The sequence below is a fragment of the Podarcis gaigeae genome (assembly GCF_964106915.1).
Source record: "Podarcis gaigeae genome assembly, chromosome: 1".
NCBI classification, from domain to species: domain Eukaryota; kingdom Metazoa; phylum Chordata; class Lepidosauria; order Squamata; family Lacertidae; genus Podarcis; species Podarcis gaigeae.
The window spans coordinates 24502575-24520852 of record NC_139678.1 but is presented as its reverse complement, the minus strand read 5'-3'; the positions used below and the strand labels follow the sequence as shown (position 1 = coordinate 24520852).

General features: G+C 45.6%; 1 protein-coding gene and 1 long non-coding RNA gene across 3 annotated transcripts in view; both read right to left on the bottom strand.

The window, feature by feature from the left end:
- KCNK10 (potassium two pore domain channel subfamily K member 10) overlaps nucleotides 1–13172 on the bottom strand; it is a 73213-nt gene extending 60041 nt beyond the window's left edge. The window contains exons 1-2 of one of the 2 annotated variants that reach the window (XM_083735109.1): nucleotides 13081–13172; nucleotides 11973–12088 (exon numbers count right to left, since the gene is read on the bottom strand). In XM_083735109.1, coding sequence (XP_083591235.1) covers nucleotides 11973–12024 — 52 coding nt within the window. In that variant the 5' untranslated portion in view covers nucleotides 12025–12088; nucleotides 13081–13172. Of the gene's footprint in view, nucleotides 1–11972; nucleotides 12983–13080 lie in introns of those variants that run through there. The other variant, XM_083735108.1, reaches the window with a different exon arrangement.
- LOC310844815 lies at nucleotides 9398–10296 on the bottom strand. Its single transcript, XR_014564337.1, has 2 exons — nucleotides 9932–10296; nucleotides 9398–9542 (listed from the first exon to the last, which is right to left on the bottom strand). It is a non-coding gene; the product is annotated as an uncharacterized lncRNA (long non-coding RNA).
- Nucleotides 13173–18278: the final 5106 nt, after the last annotated feature.

Here is an 18278-nt window from a genome sequence, read left to right as displayed (position 1 = left end):
CTTAACAGCCAGCACTTTACAAGATAGATGCTAATGTTCTAGTCATGCTCTCTTACCTAGAAGCCATTCCCCCACGTTCCAGATTTCTGGAAGCTCCTTGTGGTTATTTATCGTGAGATAAAGGTGCTTGATACAGAATCAAAGGTGCGCTTTCCTCTTTTTTAATCATTATTTCATACTTATCAGGCTGAACCTTGACAGCTGATGACAGAACAAGTCCCCAGAACAATTTCCTGCCTTTGGCGTAACTGTATTGCAGACTGAGCTATGGGGTGGGGAGGGGGGCCTTTATCTTCCACCATGGCAGAATTGCCATTATAGCAGTTGCAGAACACTGAAGAGAGGTTGTAAGAGAAACTGCTAAGAGAACAGCTGCATCCGTTTCCCTAAAGTGGATTCTCTAATGCAGTGCACAGAGTTGCTGACTTCAGCAACATTTCAGCAAGCTGCAGCAAACGCTGCTGGTGGTGTCAATGAATTGGGGGGGGGGTGGAGCGGAAGCAGAGGCAAGCAGGCCAGAATAAAGGCATAAACTATGGTTGACATCAAATGCTGTTGACCAGCAACAGGGAGAAATTTTGCTTCTTTGAGGCGACACTGGAATTGCTTTTCACTTTGATGCAACTTCAAAAGCAGCCCCTGCCTTCCGCTTGGTGAGTGCCTACTTTGCTCAGAGTACCACAACTCAAAGTCCTGGTGTTGACCTTTAAGGTCTGGGAAACCTTTTTCAGCCCAAGGGTCATGTTTCTTTGTAAGCAGCCTTCCAAAGGCTGCGTCCCAGTGGTGCGTGGAGTCCGAGGCAAAAGTAGATGGAGTACAGTGGTACCTCAGGTTAAGTACTTAATTCGTACTGGAGGTCCGTACTTAACCTGAAGCTGGAGTTTCTGGGTCAACTTCAAGGGCAGTCCCACGTAGAGCGAGTTACAATAATCAAGCCTGGAAGTGACCGTCACATGGATCACTGTGGCCAGATCAGGGCGAGAAAGGGAAGGGACCAACTGCTTAATACAGCGAAGATGGGAAAATGGCACCTTTGCTGTGGCTGCAACCTGCACCTCCATAGAAAGGGAGGCATCAAAGGTTATACCCAAACTCTTGACAGAAGGCGCTGGCACTAATTGAGCCCCCGCAAGAGATGGGAGTTGGCCCCCCAACCCCATGTCGTCCCGACCCAGCCAGAGGACCTCTGTCTTTGAAGATTTTAACTTCAACCGGCTCCCACACAGCCATCCAGCCACAGCTTCCAAGCATCTGGTCAGTGTGTTCAGGGCCGAGTCAGGCCGGCTAGCCACCAACAGATAAAGCTGGGTGTCATCAGCATACTGATGACAACCCAGTCCCAAACTCCGGACAATCTGGGCAAGGAGGCACATAAAGATAGTGAAAAGCATCGGGGAAAGGACTGCGCCCTGCGGCACTCCACACACCAAGGAGTGCCGCGACGACAACTCCTTCCCTAGCGCCACTCTAGTTTAGAAGAAACACCCCAGAGTCCTTACCGCCATGAGCTCACCCTGGTTACATGTTCATGAAGAGCTTCAAAATGATGACATTTCCCTTTTCTGATTGTTGAAATAGTCACCAGATGTTCCATCCAAAACCCATGACATTTACCTTACCTTTCTGCCTGTGTCCAGTGTCTATTTAGATCGCAAGCATGCACAGAGTGCCTCTAACACTTGCTCTGCTAGTTTCACTGTCCACTAGTTCCTTTCCCCACTTTCTTGCTCAGCCTAATACACCAGTGTATCAGTGCATTTCCACGAGACCCTGCAACCCTGATGTGCCTTTTTCCCATTTAGTTAAGTACAGTCAGTAATGTTTGCCACCTGTGAAAGTTTCCCTTCCCTGTTTCTGCCAGCAGCTATGAATAGTAATAACTTTGAAATCATTCAGATATCAGACTCTGCTATCTTAAATCAATAATGGGGGTCTCAGGGTCCCCGTTTGTCACAAAAAGGTCACATTCCTGTCCTCTAAACCATGATTACACACATTGCCTTATGAATGCTTCAAGCCTTCTGAAACTTGATGAAACTTATTGAATTGTGGGCTTAGAATTCTCCTTCGTTTCTTCTTCATGCAAGTGCTCCACACATCATACTCTACATAGTAACCATATTTTGAAATGTTTGGTCATAGATAAGTGACCAAAAAAAAAAAGGATCAGCAAAAAAAGAAGAGGCTTTAGCAATAGGTGCAGAAACATACAGAATGAATGTCTTACCAGGACTTCTGCACATCCATTACAGGGAATAATCAAAACACATTTCTTGAGTCCAATTCCATGTGTTCCTCTACTGTTTTAGGTAAGCACAATATTCAAGCAGCTTTGTTTAAATAACACGCTTCAATGTACTTTGTATGTATGTTTGTTTAAAAGTATTTCTAAACAGCTTAATATTTTTTAAAAATCACCAAGCCCTATATACAAAAGACAACCTAAAAACATTAAAGCTGAATCATAAAAACCGAGATACATTATGAAACACAGTTAAGAATTATAAAAACAGACAATAGCTGAAATTAAGTAATAACAGGGTTCAATTTTATGGGCCAAGGAAAGTCTGGGCAAAAAGACCTATTTACAAATCACTGGAAGCAGCTAGTGCTTCCTGTAAATTTAACTTTAAAACTGAGAATCATGTCATAAACATACTAAAATATCTCAGCGCTCAAGAGACATAGTACATTATGTTGTGTTGCATATTTCCAACCCTCTGAAAACAGGTGTTCTAGCCCGTGTTCTAGCTTGAAACAAAGGATTGAATCCTGAACTTAAGCACCACATTTCATTGCGATAGCCCAATGGTCAAGGAAGTTATTGAGTTACAAACAAGTAGAGTCCAGCATTTCTCAAGACTCCTCTTTTGTGCCTTTCCACTTAGGCAAGTGGTTCTCCCTTCAAACATATTGGATCCATAAAACTAACCTAATGCCAATTTTATTTATCATAAACTGGATACAGTGGAGTAATGGTTAATATTTTTCATTCTACCTTTTTGTGCAAACCTATCACCACACCCTGCCCTCCCCCGCCACTCCCACCCCCCCAATCTCAGTCCTGCCCTCTTGGTTTTTGCCCATTCAGAACCCCATCAGACACAAGCCACAGCATCTTGACTTCTAAACAAAGGAGGCACATACTGATCACACCTACAGAGAACGGCCAAGAGGACGCCCCAGCGTCTGGCCCCAATACTTAAAGCCTCTGACCCCTCCTCCAAATTGGAAACACTCAAAAATCCCCAGTAACCCATTTTAACCCTTAAGGGCTCGGGTTCCTTGCCAAATTTGCCTAGTCACCATAGGGTGGCCTGTTCCCCAACCGCAACACGTGCTCTCTGTTAGGGAGAACACGCTTTGCAGCAACACAATGAATCTGCCATATCATGAGTACACATCAACCCACACAGAGCAGTTTATATGTGGCTTGGATTTCATGGGCAGTGCCCTTTGAGCAGCTTCTTGTTTATGCTGCTCCCCATTCCCCATATTATTATTTTTTGGGGGGGGTCCAGTCACTGCAATCAGGATAAAATCATTCACAAGGTTAATTTGTTTTTTCACCCCAAGGGCATTTCAGAAGGTGCCTTCGATATAAAGACAATTGATGGCAGCCATTCTTACATCCACCGTGAAAAGGATGGCGAAAGCTTGTCCAAATAACTCCAAAGTGTAACGCCTGCAGCTTCCTGCTGACCCAAACATCAATTACATGACCTCTAAAGCTTTCTTTTTAAAAAAACGTTTTCATGTTCCGCGCATTTATGGTGCAACTGAATCCGTCTTGTATGCTCTCTTTAAGGCACAGATTTAAACCCCCTCCCAATGGGGAATATAATTAAATTTCCTTCCTCACATTACTCTTCAAGGAGCACACAGGAAAATAAAGCATACCCACTTTTTTTAAGGTCTTGTTCCAGAGATCTCCTTATAGCAAACTGCATAACTTCCTATTTATCTTCCTAGGAAAGAGAAGGGCTGAGTCAGTTCTTCGGGGATATGAACTCTGCGGCTGCAGCAAATCTCATTGTTTTATACCTGTTGCGTGAAACAGCAAGCAGGTCCTGTGGGGTTGTGTTGCTATAGTAGTGCTAATTGTTGCTTCACCACAACAAAGCATCTTTATAAGATTCACCCAACCCATTTTTGAGGGGCAGCTCCATGCTTTCAGCAGGAAATGTAGAAAAAGAAGGTGAGGGGTCACGTCTAGCCCCATGACTGTGAAGTACGGAAAATCGTGGAATCAGTTCCAGATCCTTTTCCACTAATATAGATTTCAATCACTCTGTTGCTGCTCTACTAAAGGACAGTGAGCAATACATGGACTTTGTCAAAGGGCTCCACCAAAGTCCCAGCTTTCTGCTACTATCATTACTCTTTTATTATTTATTTCATTAATGAATGACTTCCTGGGAAGTATTATCCTGGGAAAAAAGTGGTATGTGGGGTGCCACAGGGTTCTGTCCTGGGCCCATTATTGCTCTGTGTCTTCATAAAAGACTTGGATGAAGGGATTAAGGGGGGTACTCATCCAATTTGTAGATGACACTATTTCTCAAGGACTGATTTGCTGAAGGGTAGATATCTCTGACGAAGGGACGCAGGTGGCGCTGTGGGTTAAAGCCTCAGCGCCTAGGACTTGCCGATCGAAAGGTCGGCGGTTCGAATCCCTGCGGCGGGGTGTGCTCCCGCTGCTCGGTCCCAGCGCCTGCCAACCTAGCAGTTCGAAAGCACCTCCGGGTGCAAGTAGATAAATAGGGACCGCTTACCAGCGGGAAGGTAAACGGCGTTTCCGTGTGCGGCTCTGGCTCGCCAGAGCAGCGATGTCACGCTGGCCACGTGACCTGGAAGTGTCTCCGGACAGCGCTGGCCCCTGGCCTCTTAAGTGAGATGGGCGCACAACCCCAGAGTCTGTCAAGACTGGCCCGTATGGGCAGGGGTACCTTTACCTTTTAGATATCTCTGACAAGAAAGAACATCTCATGGCAAGGAAGGTGTCGTTGTATTATGAGCTCCCCAAACTATAGAGTAGTCACCATGAATCTTGGAGGAGTTAAAGTGGAAGCAGCTAACCATGATTTTTTCATTAGTCCCTCTGATAATGCCAGTGACCTGAGCATCTTTTCGGGCTTCCAGGTGAATGTGTGGACCCCAACATTGCCTGTAACAAACTGTCAATTTAGTGGCTCAATTGTGACAACCTGAATTGGTGGTTGCAATACAGAGGAACTACCGGCTGACTGGCTATTGATCGCAATGAGACCAATGTGGTTTGAATAAAGGCTTGGACAAGGCTTAGTTATATGTAGCTGCTGTAAAAATAAATCAGCAACAATATTAGGCTAAATTAGGACTGCGAGCATCATGAAGCAGTGTTGACTTAGCACATCTTGTACATCTCTACAGGGAAATAAGTATATATGAGAGTATCTTCTAATTCATAGTAAATCAAGGTGTGTCCGATGGCATGTGATTTCTCACTCTCCCCTCCTTCTGTAGAAGAGACACAAAAGTGCTTATTGGTGGCAATGCATGGAAATGAGAGACTATTCAGGGACTATCCATAAATCAATGAGTGGACCTCTCTCATCCATATGTGGCAACAGTATAAAGTGTGATATTTATCATTTAAACTGCAGCCCAGGATTAACACAGTTTAACCACCAACAGTTCCCAAGAGTCCTTCCCTGTCAACTAGCCTCAATATCACCCGTGAATCTCTCTCTCTCTCTCTTTCTCTCTTTTTTTTCTCTTTCTCTTTCTCTCTCTCTCTCTCTCTCTCTCTCTCTCTCACCCACACTTCTTATAATCAAGCTCTGGCTATTTTTCTTTGTTTTAACTGACATTTACATTTTTTTAATAAAAAAACCAAACTATGCTTGATTGTAAACCCTCGCCAAGGCGTATTTATTTATGTATTCTTTTATTTAACAAAATGTATATTATTTATTTATCTTAGGTCAACAATTTGCATTCCACTTAATCAATTTGCAGTGTACAGGAGAATTAATACGATAAGACTGAAAAAGACTGAAAACTATAAAATCAGTTTTTAACACCTGCCAGAATATACCGCTTTCTCAAATGAAAGACCTCTAAACAGTTTACAAAAGACAATCCAAGATTTTCCTTAAAAGCACCAAAGCACCAATAAAAGCGAATATTAAAAACAAATTACATTAAAATAGTTAAAATATAGAACAAAACCAGTCATTTAAAAGTTATTATACTTACTGAAATCACGTTAAAATTGTATGCTAAAATTACATGCCTCCTAAAATTACAAACCTAGGTAGGCAAGCTGGGGGGGCGGAGTTGTTCCATCTTCTACATACAGCACTTGGCACTGATGTGGTTCAGAAGTGATAAATCTTGTCCAGGCTAAGGGCCACATTTCCTTCTGGGCAACTTTCCAGGGGCCACATGCTGGTGGCAGGCAGGGTCAGATTTCCTACACACAATTACACATAATGGGGAAAGTGTTTTGGGTGAATATGGCAGGTCTCCACAATTCATTGGAATCCTGTTTTGTTTTTGTATGCTTGGTCATTTATAGTATCTCTGCTGCCTCACTGCCTTCTCTTCTTTCTTAGGCCACAAATTCTCCTCAAATTCTTCACACAGTAGTTTCACTGGGTGGTTTTGTGTTTTTGGTGGGGTTGGGGTTTTTTTTGAGAATCTGAGAATTTCTGCCCCAGCTAAAGAAATTTAAGGGTGGGTGGGTGGGTGTGTAGTTTCTCATAAGCTATAGTCCTCTGTGGAGATGTGTCAGGTTCCATTTGAGGCTCTCTATATCTTGTATCTCAAAAAGCCTGTCAAAAGCAAAAGGCAATACATCATAAAGATCCAAGCTCAGTTGGTGAGAAACTCTAGAGGTGTTCAGATCTCACAAAGTTCTCTTTTAAGGCTGAAGAGCTTGCGCACATTCTCCCCAACAAAGACAGGCCCAAATGACTAGTGTTACCGTGGCAACTGTGGAGAGCTTGCACTCTCTCTCAGGCTACACAACTATAACACTACAGAAGTTCAAAACACTGAGCTGCGGATAAGCACCGTAAAATTAGTCCCGCAAAGTTTGCTAATGATTCTCCAGCATCTCTGCCAATCTATCTAGTTTTTCCTCATTACTTCATCGTCTTATGCTCCTGCTGATTCCATTCAAGTGAATTGAGCAGCTCTGCAATTACTATCAACGCTTGTCTTATACATGGTGCTCTCGAGGCCATTTCACTTATCACTCAGAGCATGTGTGTTCAACAGGGAGCACAACAGAACTTGCCATTTCTAAGTTTCACAAGTTCCAAACCTACATAGTACAGTGGTACCTCAGGTTAAGTACTTAATTCGTTCCGGAGGTCCATACTTAACCTGAAACTGTTCTTAACCTGAAGCCCCACTTTAGCTAATGGGGCCTCCTGCTGCCGCTGCGCCGCCAGAGCACGATTTCTATTCTTATCCTGAAGCAAAGTTCTTAACCTGAAGCATTATTACTGGCTTAGTGGAGTGTGTAACTTGAAGCGTATGTAACCTGAAGCGTATGTAACCCAAGATACCACTGTACATTGTTCACACTTGTGCGAAGAAAGCGGGAAACAAAGCTGTGTTTGGAACAGGTTCTTCCATGAGAATGGTTGAGTTCCCCCCCCCCCCCCCGGGTATAGATTCAATCTGTCAACAACTACTTTGCAGAGTGATAATTCAAACAAATGGGAGTTATTGTCTCAATGACAGCTACCGAGTGTAAGAGTTTGAAATATTGGATATATTTGTGGATTAAAAACTTCAAGCAAACATCATTCATCACATTAAAAGCTAGGGTGATCGGAACTCATCCCAGGAGTCAGGCACACATTTAGTCACTTGCCAATCACAAGGCACACATCTTAAGAGACATTTCACAACACATACACTCAGAAAAGTAATGTAGGTAGAAATCCAGAGAACTGGCAGACTTTTGAAGTTGTTTTTAGCACTGTAGTTACCTTGCAATGCATGCAATCCATGTCAGACGTGAAATCACTTAACAGTTGGCTATTATGTTTATCATTGCCCACCCCCCATTCTTCAGATAATGATTATTACCCCACAGTTTATAGCCATGAACACTAAAATGCACATAAACAAACAAATAAGCAATCTGCCAGACCTCTTAGATTGGATTCATGGTCAGGGTTACAGTATTCTATTCTTCCAAATACTCATCCAATCTCTCACATATAAGTGATCATGAAGTTTGAAATTCTAAGTGTCTATCTTAGTAATTGTGCAAGGTTACGGTACCAAGTGATACCATCCCCTACATTTTGTCATATAATGTACTTATTAACCATATTTTTATACCACTTTTCAGCCATAATGTTCTGTGAACAGTCCTGAGATTTCCAGGTATTGGGCAGTATATAAATTAAATTAATAATAATAATAATAATAATAATAATAATAATAATAATGGTTCTCAAAGCAGTTCACATTTTTAAAAAACAACAGATGATAGGTGGATGATACTGCCCATCACAGGTCCAGAATACCAGTTCCTTTCAATGGTATTAAGGAAACTATATTATATGACCCCTACCTCAATATAAGGCATTAAAATACATTGTGAATAAGTCATTCAGTAATTCAGGCATTCCCCCCACCTTAAAAAAAAGGATAAACCAATGTAGTTGTGTGTTGAAAGTTTCCTATTGGTTTCATTTGTTTATTTTATTAATTCTTTGAGTGAAATCCAGGATTTTCCTTCTGTTCACAGAAGGGACTGATATCTAGCAGCCTTCCACTTCTGGAGGAAGGAGAGCAGGGCTGGCTCAAGACATTTTGGCACCTGAGGCTGACCCCAAAATGGTGCTCCTGTCTGCACCAAAGAAGGGATCAGGGAAGCTCTTCATCAGAAACAAGGAGAGATCAACATTGAGATCTGCTGCCCTAGTGGAATCTGCTGCCTGAGGTCGCCTCACCTTGCCTCAAGAGAGGCCAGCACTGAAGTGGACAGCAACAATTTTCTCCAATTCACCTTTGCCTGTCACACTCTGTTCCAGAAGGTCACTCACTGCCTCACCCCAGCAGTTTTTTTAGTGGGCAGAGATGGCCATAAATGGAAGAAGGAACTGCCAAAAACTGCCTCCTCACCCACACCCTTCCTCCTTTGAGAGCATCTCATGAGCAGAGTTCTTCTCATGGGAACTCTGGATCCAACCCTTTGTACATTGAATTATCTTTGATGCACCCAAGGCAAATGTGTAATGGAGAGAGAGGTCATCTGCACTGTTTTAATGCAAGCCAGGAGCATTTGCAAAGAATGTGTTTGCTATGAGAGGGAAACTGCACATTGAAATCAAGCCACCATAACCTTCTGACAGCAAATCGTCCAATAATTACATCTAGACAGGACCATGTGCTCAAGAGATCTCATATTCCCAGATCCTGCTATGCTCACAATCTGGGGAGAAGGGGTGCTCCCTGCTGAAGGATAGGTTACCAGTGGCAGCTTGGAACTTTCAGTCTGAATTGGCCCATGTTTTCAACTAAAGGGATCCCTAGTGGAGAAAACAGAGGGTATAATTCAAGATAATGTAGTTATTATTTTTATTTACTAATTACAATTATATTCTGCCTTTCCTTCATTGAGCTTAAAGAAATCTAAATGGTGCCCCCCATTTTATCCTCACAACAACACTGTGAGGTAGGTGTCTGGCCCCCAATCACCCATTCATATTCAAGTGGAAATTTGAATCTGTGTCTCCCCAGTCTTAATTCAGCACTCTAAGCTCTATACCATGCTGACTCTCAAGAGTACTGAGATATATGAATACAATACCATATTATTACTATATGACCATAAGTTGTTGTTGTTTTTGTTTTTGTTTTTACTATTATTATTCATTTGCTAATAATGAAAATAACAACCTTAATATTTATAGCCCACCTTTTCTCCCATTGTGGAATCTGAGGTGGCAAACATGTCTCCCAGGCAGTCTCCCATCCAGCTACTGACCATACTCAGACCTGCTTAGCATCAGCAAAATGACACCATCATCTCCTTTCACACCATGCATGGTTCCAGGTCACAGAACCACTGCTCTAATGCCCTACAAATTCACTTCAGGTGCATTGTGGTCACCATGGGTGAGACTGAGGGTGACAAACAGGTGGTAAGGACCCAAGGCACAGGACTGGCTCGGGTGGCAGCAGACCTTTCAATCTCACAACAGCACTCTTGGGCAAACATATAGAAAAGTGGATCCCATGATATTAAAAGTACAGCCAAAGTTGTTCTAGCCCTAGTGTCTGCAACATAGCTGAAGTTTAATCTACTTGGCGTTACTTTATGACTAATATGTGATGTCAGCACAGTAGCACATCACCCAGGAGAAACAAATCCCAGCATTTGAACTAACTGGCTGGCTGTCACTTGAAGATTTGAACATCTCAGGCCAATTGGTGAACTGGAGCCAGCCACCTGTTGGGAACGAAGAATCACGTCCTTCACAGCTGATTAAATATCTGGCTCTGGCCACATGCATAAGCACCACTGCCTATTCTCACCACAGTAATCATGCAATGCCCAATTTATTTATTTTTAGACTGGAGAAACATCAAACTTTTTAATAAAAAAAATGAATCGCATGACAGCCATTCTCCCAGCTGTCACACAATAAAGATTTCAGAATCGTCATCATTTTCATGATGGCAATAAATCATTCTCTGAAAGGTAGAGGCAAGCACACTTCTTCTGCACGTATCCTTGGTGAAATCCAAGTGTCTGGGATATTTCCATAATTCAGTTGTCATGCTATTAAAGACATAGCCATGCATGAAGTCAGCACTGAATTGGATATTTCTCCCCAGTACATGCACATTTTAGAGCACAAAGAATGAGGTGAGCAGGGAAAGGAAGGAGCTGAACCAAGTCCTTTGGAAAACATATAAATCTGACATGCATCACCAACACTGAACTGTTAGAATATTTCTATTCAAGTTTGTGGACATGCATTTTCAACTGGTTCCAAAACCTAAACGGATCCTTACACCCAGATAAATATGTACCACACTCCCAAGAAGAAGAATAAACCAAAAGGATGCTACTGGGCATTTATTTCACAATCAATACATGCTACAGATTGCTGGAAACAAGCATTTGTGTGTACCCCTGTGCTCAACAACTCCGACTGTTGTACAGAAAGCCACAGCAGTGACACGTACGCGAGCCTTGTGTGCTATACCATCACCCACCCAAACAGTCTTCTCACAACACAGCCTCCGCTTAAACACAGAGTTAATCCACCCACCCACCAAGGCAGAAGTGCTAACTCAGTTGTTAACAGGGTGACGACCCAACAGCTGAAGGTCTTGTCAAGCTTTGTTATTTACCATGCCTTTATGACTGCAATCCCAATAGGAGTCTTACCGCATTCACTTTTTATCCCACCCACCAAGCTGCTAAGAGACATTTGACATTGAGGGCACCAAAGTGGACAGCGGATGCTCACTCTCAGCCTCCACCGCCCCTTTTACGGGAGACAATGATCCCCAGAAGCAACAAAGGAATCTCGCAAACAAAATATAAGGATCTCCAGGACCTTATCCAACCAAGACAAGTTTTCATCCAGAAGACTAAAATAGTGTACGGGGGGGGGGGGAGGGTGATAATTGGAGAGTGGGGGAGCAAGAGGCAACATCATGTTTGCTTTTCTGGCTCTTGGGTTTTGTTTTGTTTTTCAGTTGGACAAGTTTCTCTCCCTCCCACTCTGCACTCCAGAAAGATCATAGCAATGTTGACCATTTTCCAAGACAGGAGTCAGCAGGGAGAGGAGGGTCAATAACAAAGCCTCCGGTCCAAATCACAGCCAAAGCTGTCTCCTTTCTCCCATTCATTAGGTAGGAGGAATAACAATCCCAGTTAGGAAGATGGGCAAAGAAGATAATTTAAAACACAAACAAAAAACGAGTGAGAAAGCAACACCAACCTTGAGGATCCCAGTTCACCTGTTTCCTTGGAGTCTCAATTGGAAATTTCATCGCTTCCTTTGCACCAGGATGGGGAAAAGGCTAAATGAAATCCTAACCTTTAGCTGGCTCGGTGCTGCAACCAAACAAACAAATTAATTTCAGATCAGGGGGAGTCTGCGCCGCTGGGAGTGTGTGTGTAAGGAGGGAGAGAGAACTAGTGGTTGCCAGGCAAAGATAAGCTACACGTGAAAACAAGGCAGAGTGGGCTTTGCCCTGGAGAGCAAGTGGCAAAGGAAGCAGCCGTGGAATGAGCTTTGGTACAATTTGAGAAGGAGTCGAAATCGCCTGCTGGAGAACGGAGGAAGTCAGATCCAAGGCGCTGCCTGGTTTTATACGCGCTCCAGCAGCAGTTGGCTGGTCTTCTCACCCGTCCCTTTTTTTTTTTTTTTTTGCAGATGCTCCTTTGGGCGCTGCTGAGCGTGCCCACTGCAGCATTACACGCTGGGCTGGCGCACACGTGAATGCATCGTCCAGCCAGATGCAGATCTCAGGCTGCCAGGGAATCTCGCCAGCCAGTCACTCAGTCAAGCCTCGCCTGAGAGCCAGACAGCCACTGCCGCTGCTTCCGCCCTGCGAATGCGTTTGGAGAAGGCGTTCAAGCGACCCATCACCGTTCCTGCACCGCCACCAAACTCAGCAGCCACCGAGGGGCGAGCCCAGCTCGAGATGTGCGCGTGGCAGCCGGGGGGGGGGGAGAGAAGACACCAGGAGAGAGCAGACGATGGAGAGGAGGGGGGGAAAGTCACCCACTGCTGGCTGGTGGGAGCTGCAGCCGCATGGCTGGTGGGAGTGGGAGGGTGGGGGAGATCATCCCATTTGAATGCAGCAACCGCAAGCGGCGGCGGCGGCGGCAGGAGGCGCAAGCTAGACGGAGAAGGAAGCGCAGACTCTCCTCGAACAGCTGATCTCAAACTTCAGTGGGGGCACCTTGCCTTGGAAGAGGGGTGTGTGTGCTCCGAGGGAGGGGTGGGGGAGAGAGGGGGGATCGGCTATACGTGGTAGGGAAAGGGGGCGGGGGTTGAGCTCCGGGTGGGGTGGGGGCGCGGGTGGGGGCTGGCTACTTACTGGCTCCCTTCCTCGCCTGGAGGAGGAGATTGCAATGCAGTGTTGTTAGGTGGAGTTTTGCAGCGGATGCGCGCTTGGCTGGGTAGTAGGAGCGGCGGAGGCGGCAGGAGCACATGGCTGGGGTGGGGGCGAGCCAACAAGAGCTGCAGAGGGAGCCCCCGCAAAAGGAAAAAAGGCAACATTGGGGCGGGGGAGGGAGAGCGAACTGGCCGGAGAAGTTTTGCCAGGCACCACGAGGGAGCCAGCGAGGCGGGTGCTTTTGGATCGCGCCAAGGACTTCCCTCGTTGGCGCAAAAAGGCGAGTCCAACGCTGAGCGCTGGCGAAGCAGCTGTGCGTGCGAAACGTCGCCGGGTTCAGTCTCCAAGCAGGCCTTGGAAGGACTCCCACCCTGAAACTCTGTAGAGCCGTGGTCACATACCCTCCAACAATTCTCTGATGAAAATAGAGACGTCCTAAGGGAAAGCGGGAGATTTCAGGATCAAATCAGAAACCAGGACGGTTTCTGTAAATCCCGGGTTGTCCCTGGAAAATAAGGAAACTTGAAGTGTTTGTGAAGCTTAGGTTCCTGGATTGCAGTCGAGGGACCCAGGAGTTTCAGCTCCGTGGATGCCCACGTTATAAATATGCATATTGTTTTTAATTGTCTTTTTATTGCTTTTTTATTTCTCTGATGGCATTTTATCGCGTTAGGACTTGAATCCCATAGAGTTCCATTAAAAAGCCTACAACATCTAGCACAGTGCATTACCATTGCTATGGCAAGCAGAAATATCATTAAGCGGTCGGCCAAGACCCACAGCAATTTTCTAGTGGTCCGTGGAGGGAAACGTTGGGGAGCCGTTGGGGTAGAGACAATACTGAGTTAGATGGAGCAGTTTGAGCATCATCAATGTCATGGTCTGGCTGTGTGCAGAGGAGTGGTGGGAGGTGACAATTGGGGAACCCCCCAAGGGGGGGTTGGTGATGGGGCTACAGTGAGAGTTCAGAGGAAGCAAAGTTGGGGGAAGGAAGTGTGGGAAGCTGAAGAGGCAACAGGGTTTAGTGAGCGGGAAGAGGCTGTGGCAGAGGGCAGTCCAGACTCGGAGGCAGGAGAGGAGGAGGGCCAGGAGACAGAGAGGGGGGGCCAGGAGACAGAGTCCACCTGCTGCTGCGACCAGCTACCCTTTTCCCTGGTGTCCCAGACACACAGAGAAATGAAGAGAATGGAGCAACAGAGACAAGAGGATGGAGCTTTAGGCTGCTGCAGGTGGGAAGTTGAGGACCTTGATGTTGGTTTCTGCTTCCTTCACTGTGCAGCGAAGTGCTTGTCACGGGACAATGTTTTGCATTCCACAGTCAGAGTACTGTTGGGTTTCCCACGGGAATGGGAGACTGGATGTGACGTACACTGGTTTCCTGTTTTTCACTGTTCTCTCGGTGTTCTTTGTTTCCGAGGAGAGGAGTTGCTTCTCTGCTCTCGCACAGGCAAGATGCATGTTTGTAATCTCTCAGCATTGAAGTGTAAATAAAGTAAAGTATGTGGCACGTACTGCTCATCCTTCCGCTGTGTACAGGAGTCTGCAAATACAACATTCCTGTCCTTGCCACTGCTGCATTGGGGTAAGACCTACTGGGAAGAGTTGCTGTGATCACTAGGCCTGTGCTGTTCGGTTCCTTTTAATAAAGAGTTAACTGCACTGACCCCAGGTGTTTTATTTCTGACCTGTCCCTGACTCTGGCTCCTGACAATCAGGCAGCTTCCTTCTTAGGAGGTGCAACTTCAGAGTTTGTCACTGACAGGGGGTGCATTAGGGTCCATTAGGGTGAAAGGAGGAGCAGAGGTGGAGCGTGGTGGGTGCAGCCCGCCCTGGGTGTCATCCCTGAGGGAGGGGTGACAAAATTCCCCCCCCCCCCCCGGGCAGATTGATGTTGCACACACCCTGGGTGGATCTACACTGCACCGATCAAGCACCCCCTGGGTGGATTGAGGCCACGCCAATTGCGCACCTCCCGGGCAGATTGACACTGCACCAATCACGCACCCCCTGGGTGGATCGAGGCTGCACCGATCGCGCACACCACAGGCGGATTGATGCTACGCCGATCTCAAACACCCTGGGTGCATTGCATGTGGCCTTTCCAGGTGCCTGAGTGGCTAGTTCCACCGCTGAGGAGGAGCACTGCCCCTCAACCAGCCCCTGCTCACCTGCCTTCTTTCTTACAATATGTCAGTGGTGGCTCTGTCTGTCATTGGCTCAGGCTCCACCTACCAGGACCGAATTTGGTCATCTTTTGTAATATGGCACCCTGTGCAAGGCCAAAATCTGGCGTTCTCAAATAGATCTTCTCAGTTATAGACCTTATCAATTTTGCGCCCCCTCGGCTCAATGCTCTCTGTGGGGGAATTGCCCACACTGCCCTAAATCCAGCTCTGCACTGCTGGTAGTTCCACCCTTCCTTCCATCCTGTCAGTGCCAATGGGCAGCCACCGCCTCTGTATTTAATGGGAAATGTGCATAGAATTGCAACCTCCGTGGTTTCAGATCTTCTGTGTTTGATTATTTCCCCTCCACATGGCATAAGAAGAACGCTCCTTTCTGAAGCAAAAGCCATGCACAGTTATATGAAGGCCATTGGAACAAGTTTTCTGCATTCAAAACCACAAAATGGCCGGTGCAAGACTCATCACAGATAAACAGCAAATTAACCAACACACTTGCCCATGGTTTGCTAGCACAAGTCCAATGTGAGGTAAATACTATCCAAGCAAGGCATTCATTGTGACTAGATCCGGAACTGGAGAATTTGTGGCCTTCCAGATTTTGTTAGGACTACAACTCCCTTGACCTTTGGCATCACCTGACTGGGGCTGACGGGAGTTTGGGTTCAACGCCATCTGAAGGGCCAAAGTTTTTCCATTCCTGGATTAGAGGATGGTAGCTTTTACTATGCTTTGAAGCGACTGTGTTCATGGAGGAAGACAAAGAACGACACTTTGGTATTCCTTTCTGCAACTGAAAAGAAGTATGGAAATTTTGTAACATATGAATGGATAATAAAAAAAGCTCCTTTGAAAGTAGGCAGGTACCAGTTCACCCTTTTCCTGATAAATGTCCTTCTATTATAAATATTTTTAAGGGGGAAATTTCTTCATCAGATTTTTCTTTATGCTGAAAGGAAATTTCCCTCCACTTTGGAGCACTGGATTCCTTGCTGTTCATACACATGCACACAGCTTGCATTGCTACAGCTGTTGTTTGCTAGTTCTGCCCTGTGCCTCCCATTCCGGGGTTGACTTCTGGTCAAAGACAGGTTGGCACCAGAGGACCCCCCAGGGAGGATCGGCTGGTTCTGGAGACGGCGGAATCACAGCAGCCTTGCACACTTGATTACACTCACCCAGACAGAAAAACGAGAGAATCTTCAACTCTGTTGAGACTTGGAATTAGCAATGTGGCTGCTTAGCCCAGTTAGTGATTTGGGTGTTGCTTTTAGACTTTGTATATGAAGTTTTTTTTTTCCTTTTGCATAGTGAATATGCACAGTGTCATTGTTTAGATGCTTTTGTTCTAAGCAGCTTACAGAACAATGCCCACCAATATTTTATATAAAAGAACAGATACAGCTCAACCCCATCACACTAAAAAACAAGCAGAAAATTAAGGTCCAAAAGCGTGGGTGAATAAAAATTGGGGTTTTTGCCAGGTGCCTAAAAATAGATAGTGATGGCGCCAGATGTGCCTCTCTGCGGGGACCATTCCACAAACGGGGAGCCACCACTGAGAAGGTCAGGTCTCATGTCACCACCCTCTGTACTTCCCTCGGTGGAAACACAAGAGTAGAGTCTCAGATGCAGGGATGCCAGCTCCTGAGGGTTGAGCCCTTTTGGTGGCCCCTATATTTTGGGGGTAGGGGCTGCTCCCCCAATGTCCCAAAACCAAAGAGCCAAAGTGCAGAGCTGAGTGTGCCATCCTTCCATTGGCTGGCTCCTCCTCCTCCTTCTGCCATGGAGGAGAAGGAGGGTTGGAGCAGCCTTCCACTGGTGGCAGCGCAAGAGGAGGCAGAGGAGGAGCCACCAGCCTTTGAGCTGTATGGCCCCCATGTTTGGTTCCACCCCTGGCTCCTCCTTCTGTCCTTATGTCTCGCATGTGAAGTTGGGACGTCAGCCCTCGCAAGCGGGCGCCTTTTCTCAGATGTTGAACACTGGGTCAAGGTTGGTTCATGGGGGGGGGGGCGGGGGTTTCAACCACCCATAGGCCCAAGTCACTTGAGCGATCAAAGTATCTGGAATGCTGTTTTGCCACATACCTGCCTTAAAGGCCAGATCACCACACCCAGTCCATTCAATTTATGCAGTAGATGATGAAAAAGATGATTACACACACTGAAATAAGTCCTGAAGGTGGTCATTAAAATGGGCTCCTTCTCAAAACACACTGCATAAGGAGCTATGCAGGGCAGCATTGCTTTTGATGCTCAGGTTGTACCATGTCAGTGGCAAATTGATTGAATTGTTCATCATGAGCCCAAATCGCTTTCAAGCATGCCACTGCTCAGTCCATATAAACCATGATTTACTATGTTTGCCATGAACTGTCGCTCACATTATTGTTGGTGTCTTAATAGTTGAGCAACAGCATTTCATACTGGCCTCTTTTTGTGCTGTTCTGACAATGTTTTATGCTGTGTTTTTTATGACATTTCTGTCCAGATTGTTTTATTGACTTGTTTTGTATTTGATTTGATGCTATAAGGCACTCAGAAGACTTTGGCCTATGAGCAGTCCAGAAAATGTATAATATTGGGAGAATCACTGAGTTGTGCACTGCACAGAGTTCTACATCTGCAATGGGACATCAGAGTGCAGGGGGGGGGAGAGTCCCACTGTACAAGCAAAAGTCTCTTGCATGAGCAGAACATCGTTGGAAACATTCCATTACGTTTTCTCCAAAGTGTTCCTTTAAAAAAAAACTGCCAGTACATCTTGTCCAGGAGCCTTTGGAATCATCCCAAAGTTTGTACATTGCTATTGGAACAGGAAGAGGGAAAAATAATGGTGGTGCCATTTAATTTGGCATCATTTTGGTATGTGCAAGGAAGAGCGTTTCCATGAATGACAGTTAAGTTGTGGCAAGAAGCATATAACAAGTTTGCATGAAGTTTTGTCAGTTTGCATTCCATCTTTCTCCCTAATTTTGACACCCCCGTGGAGCTCAGT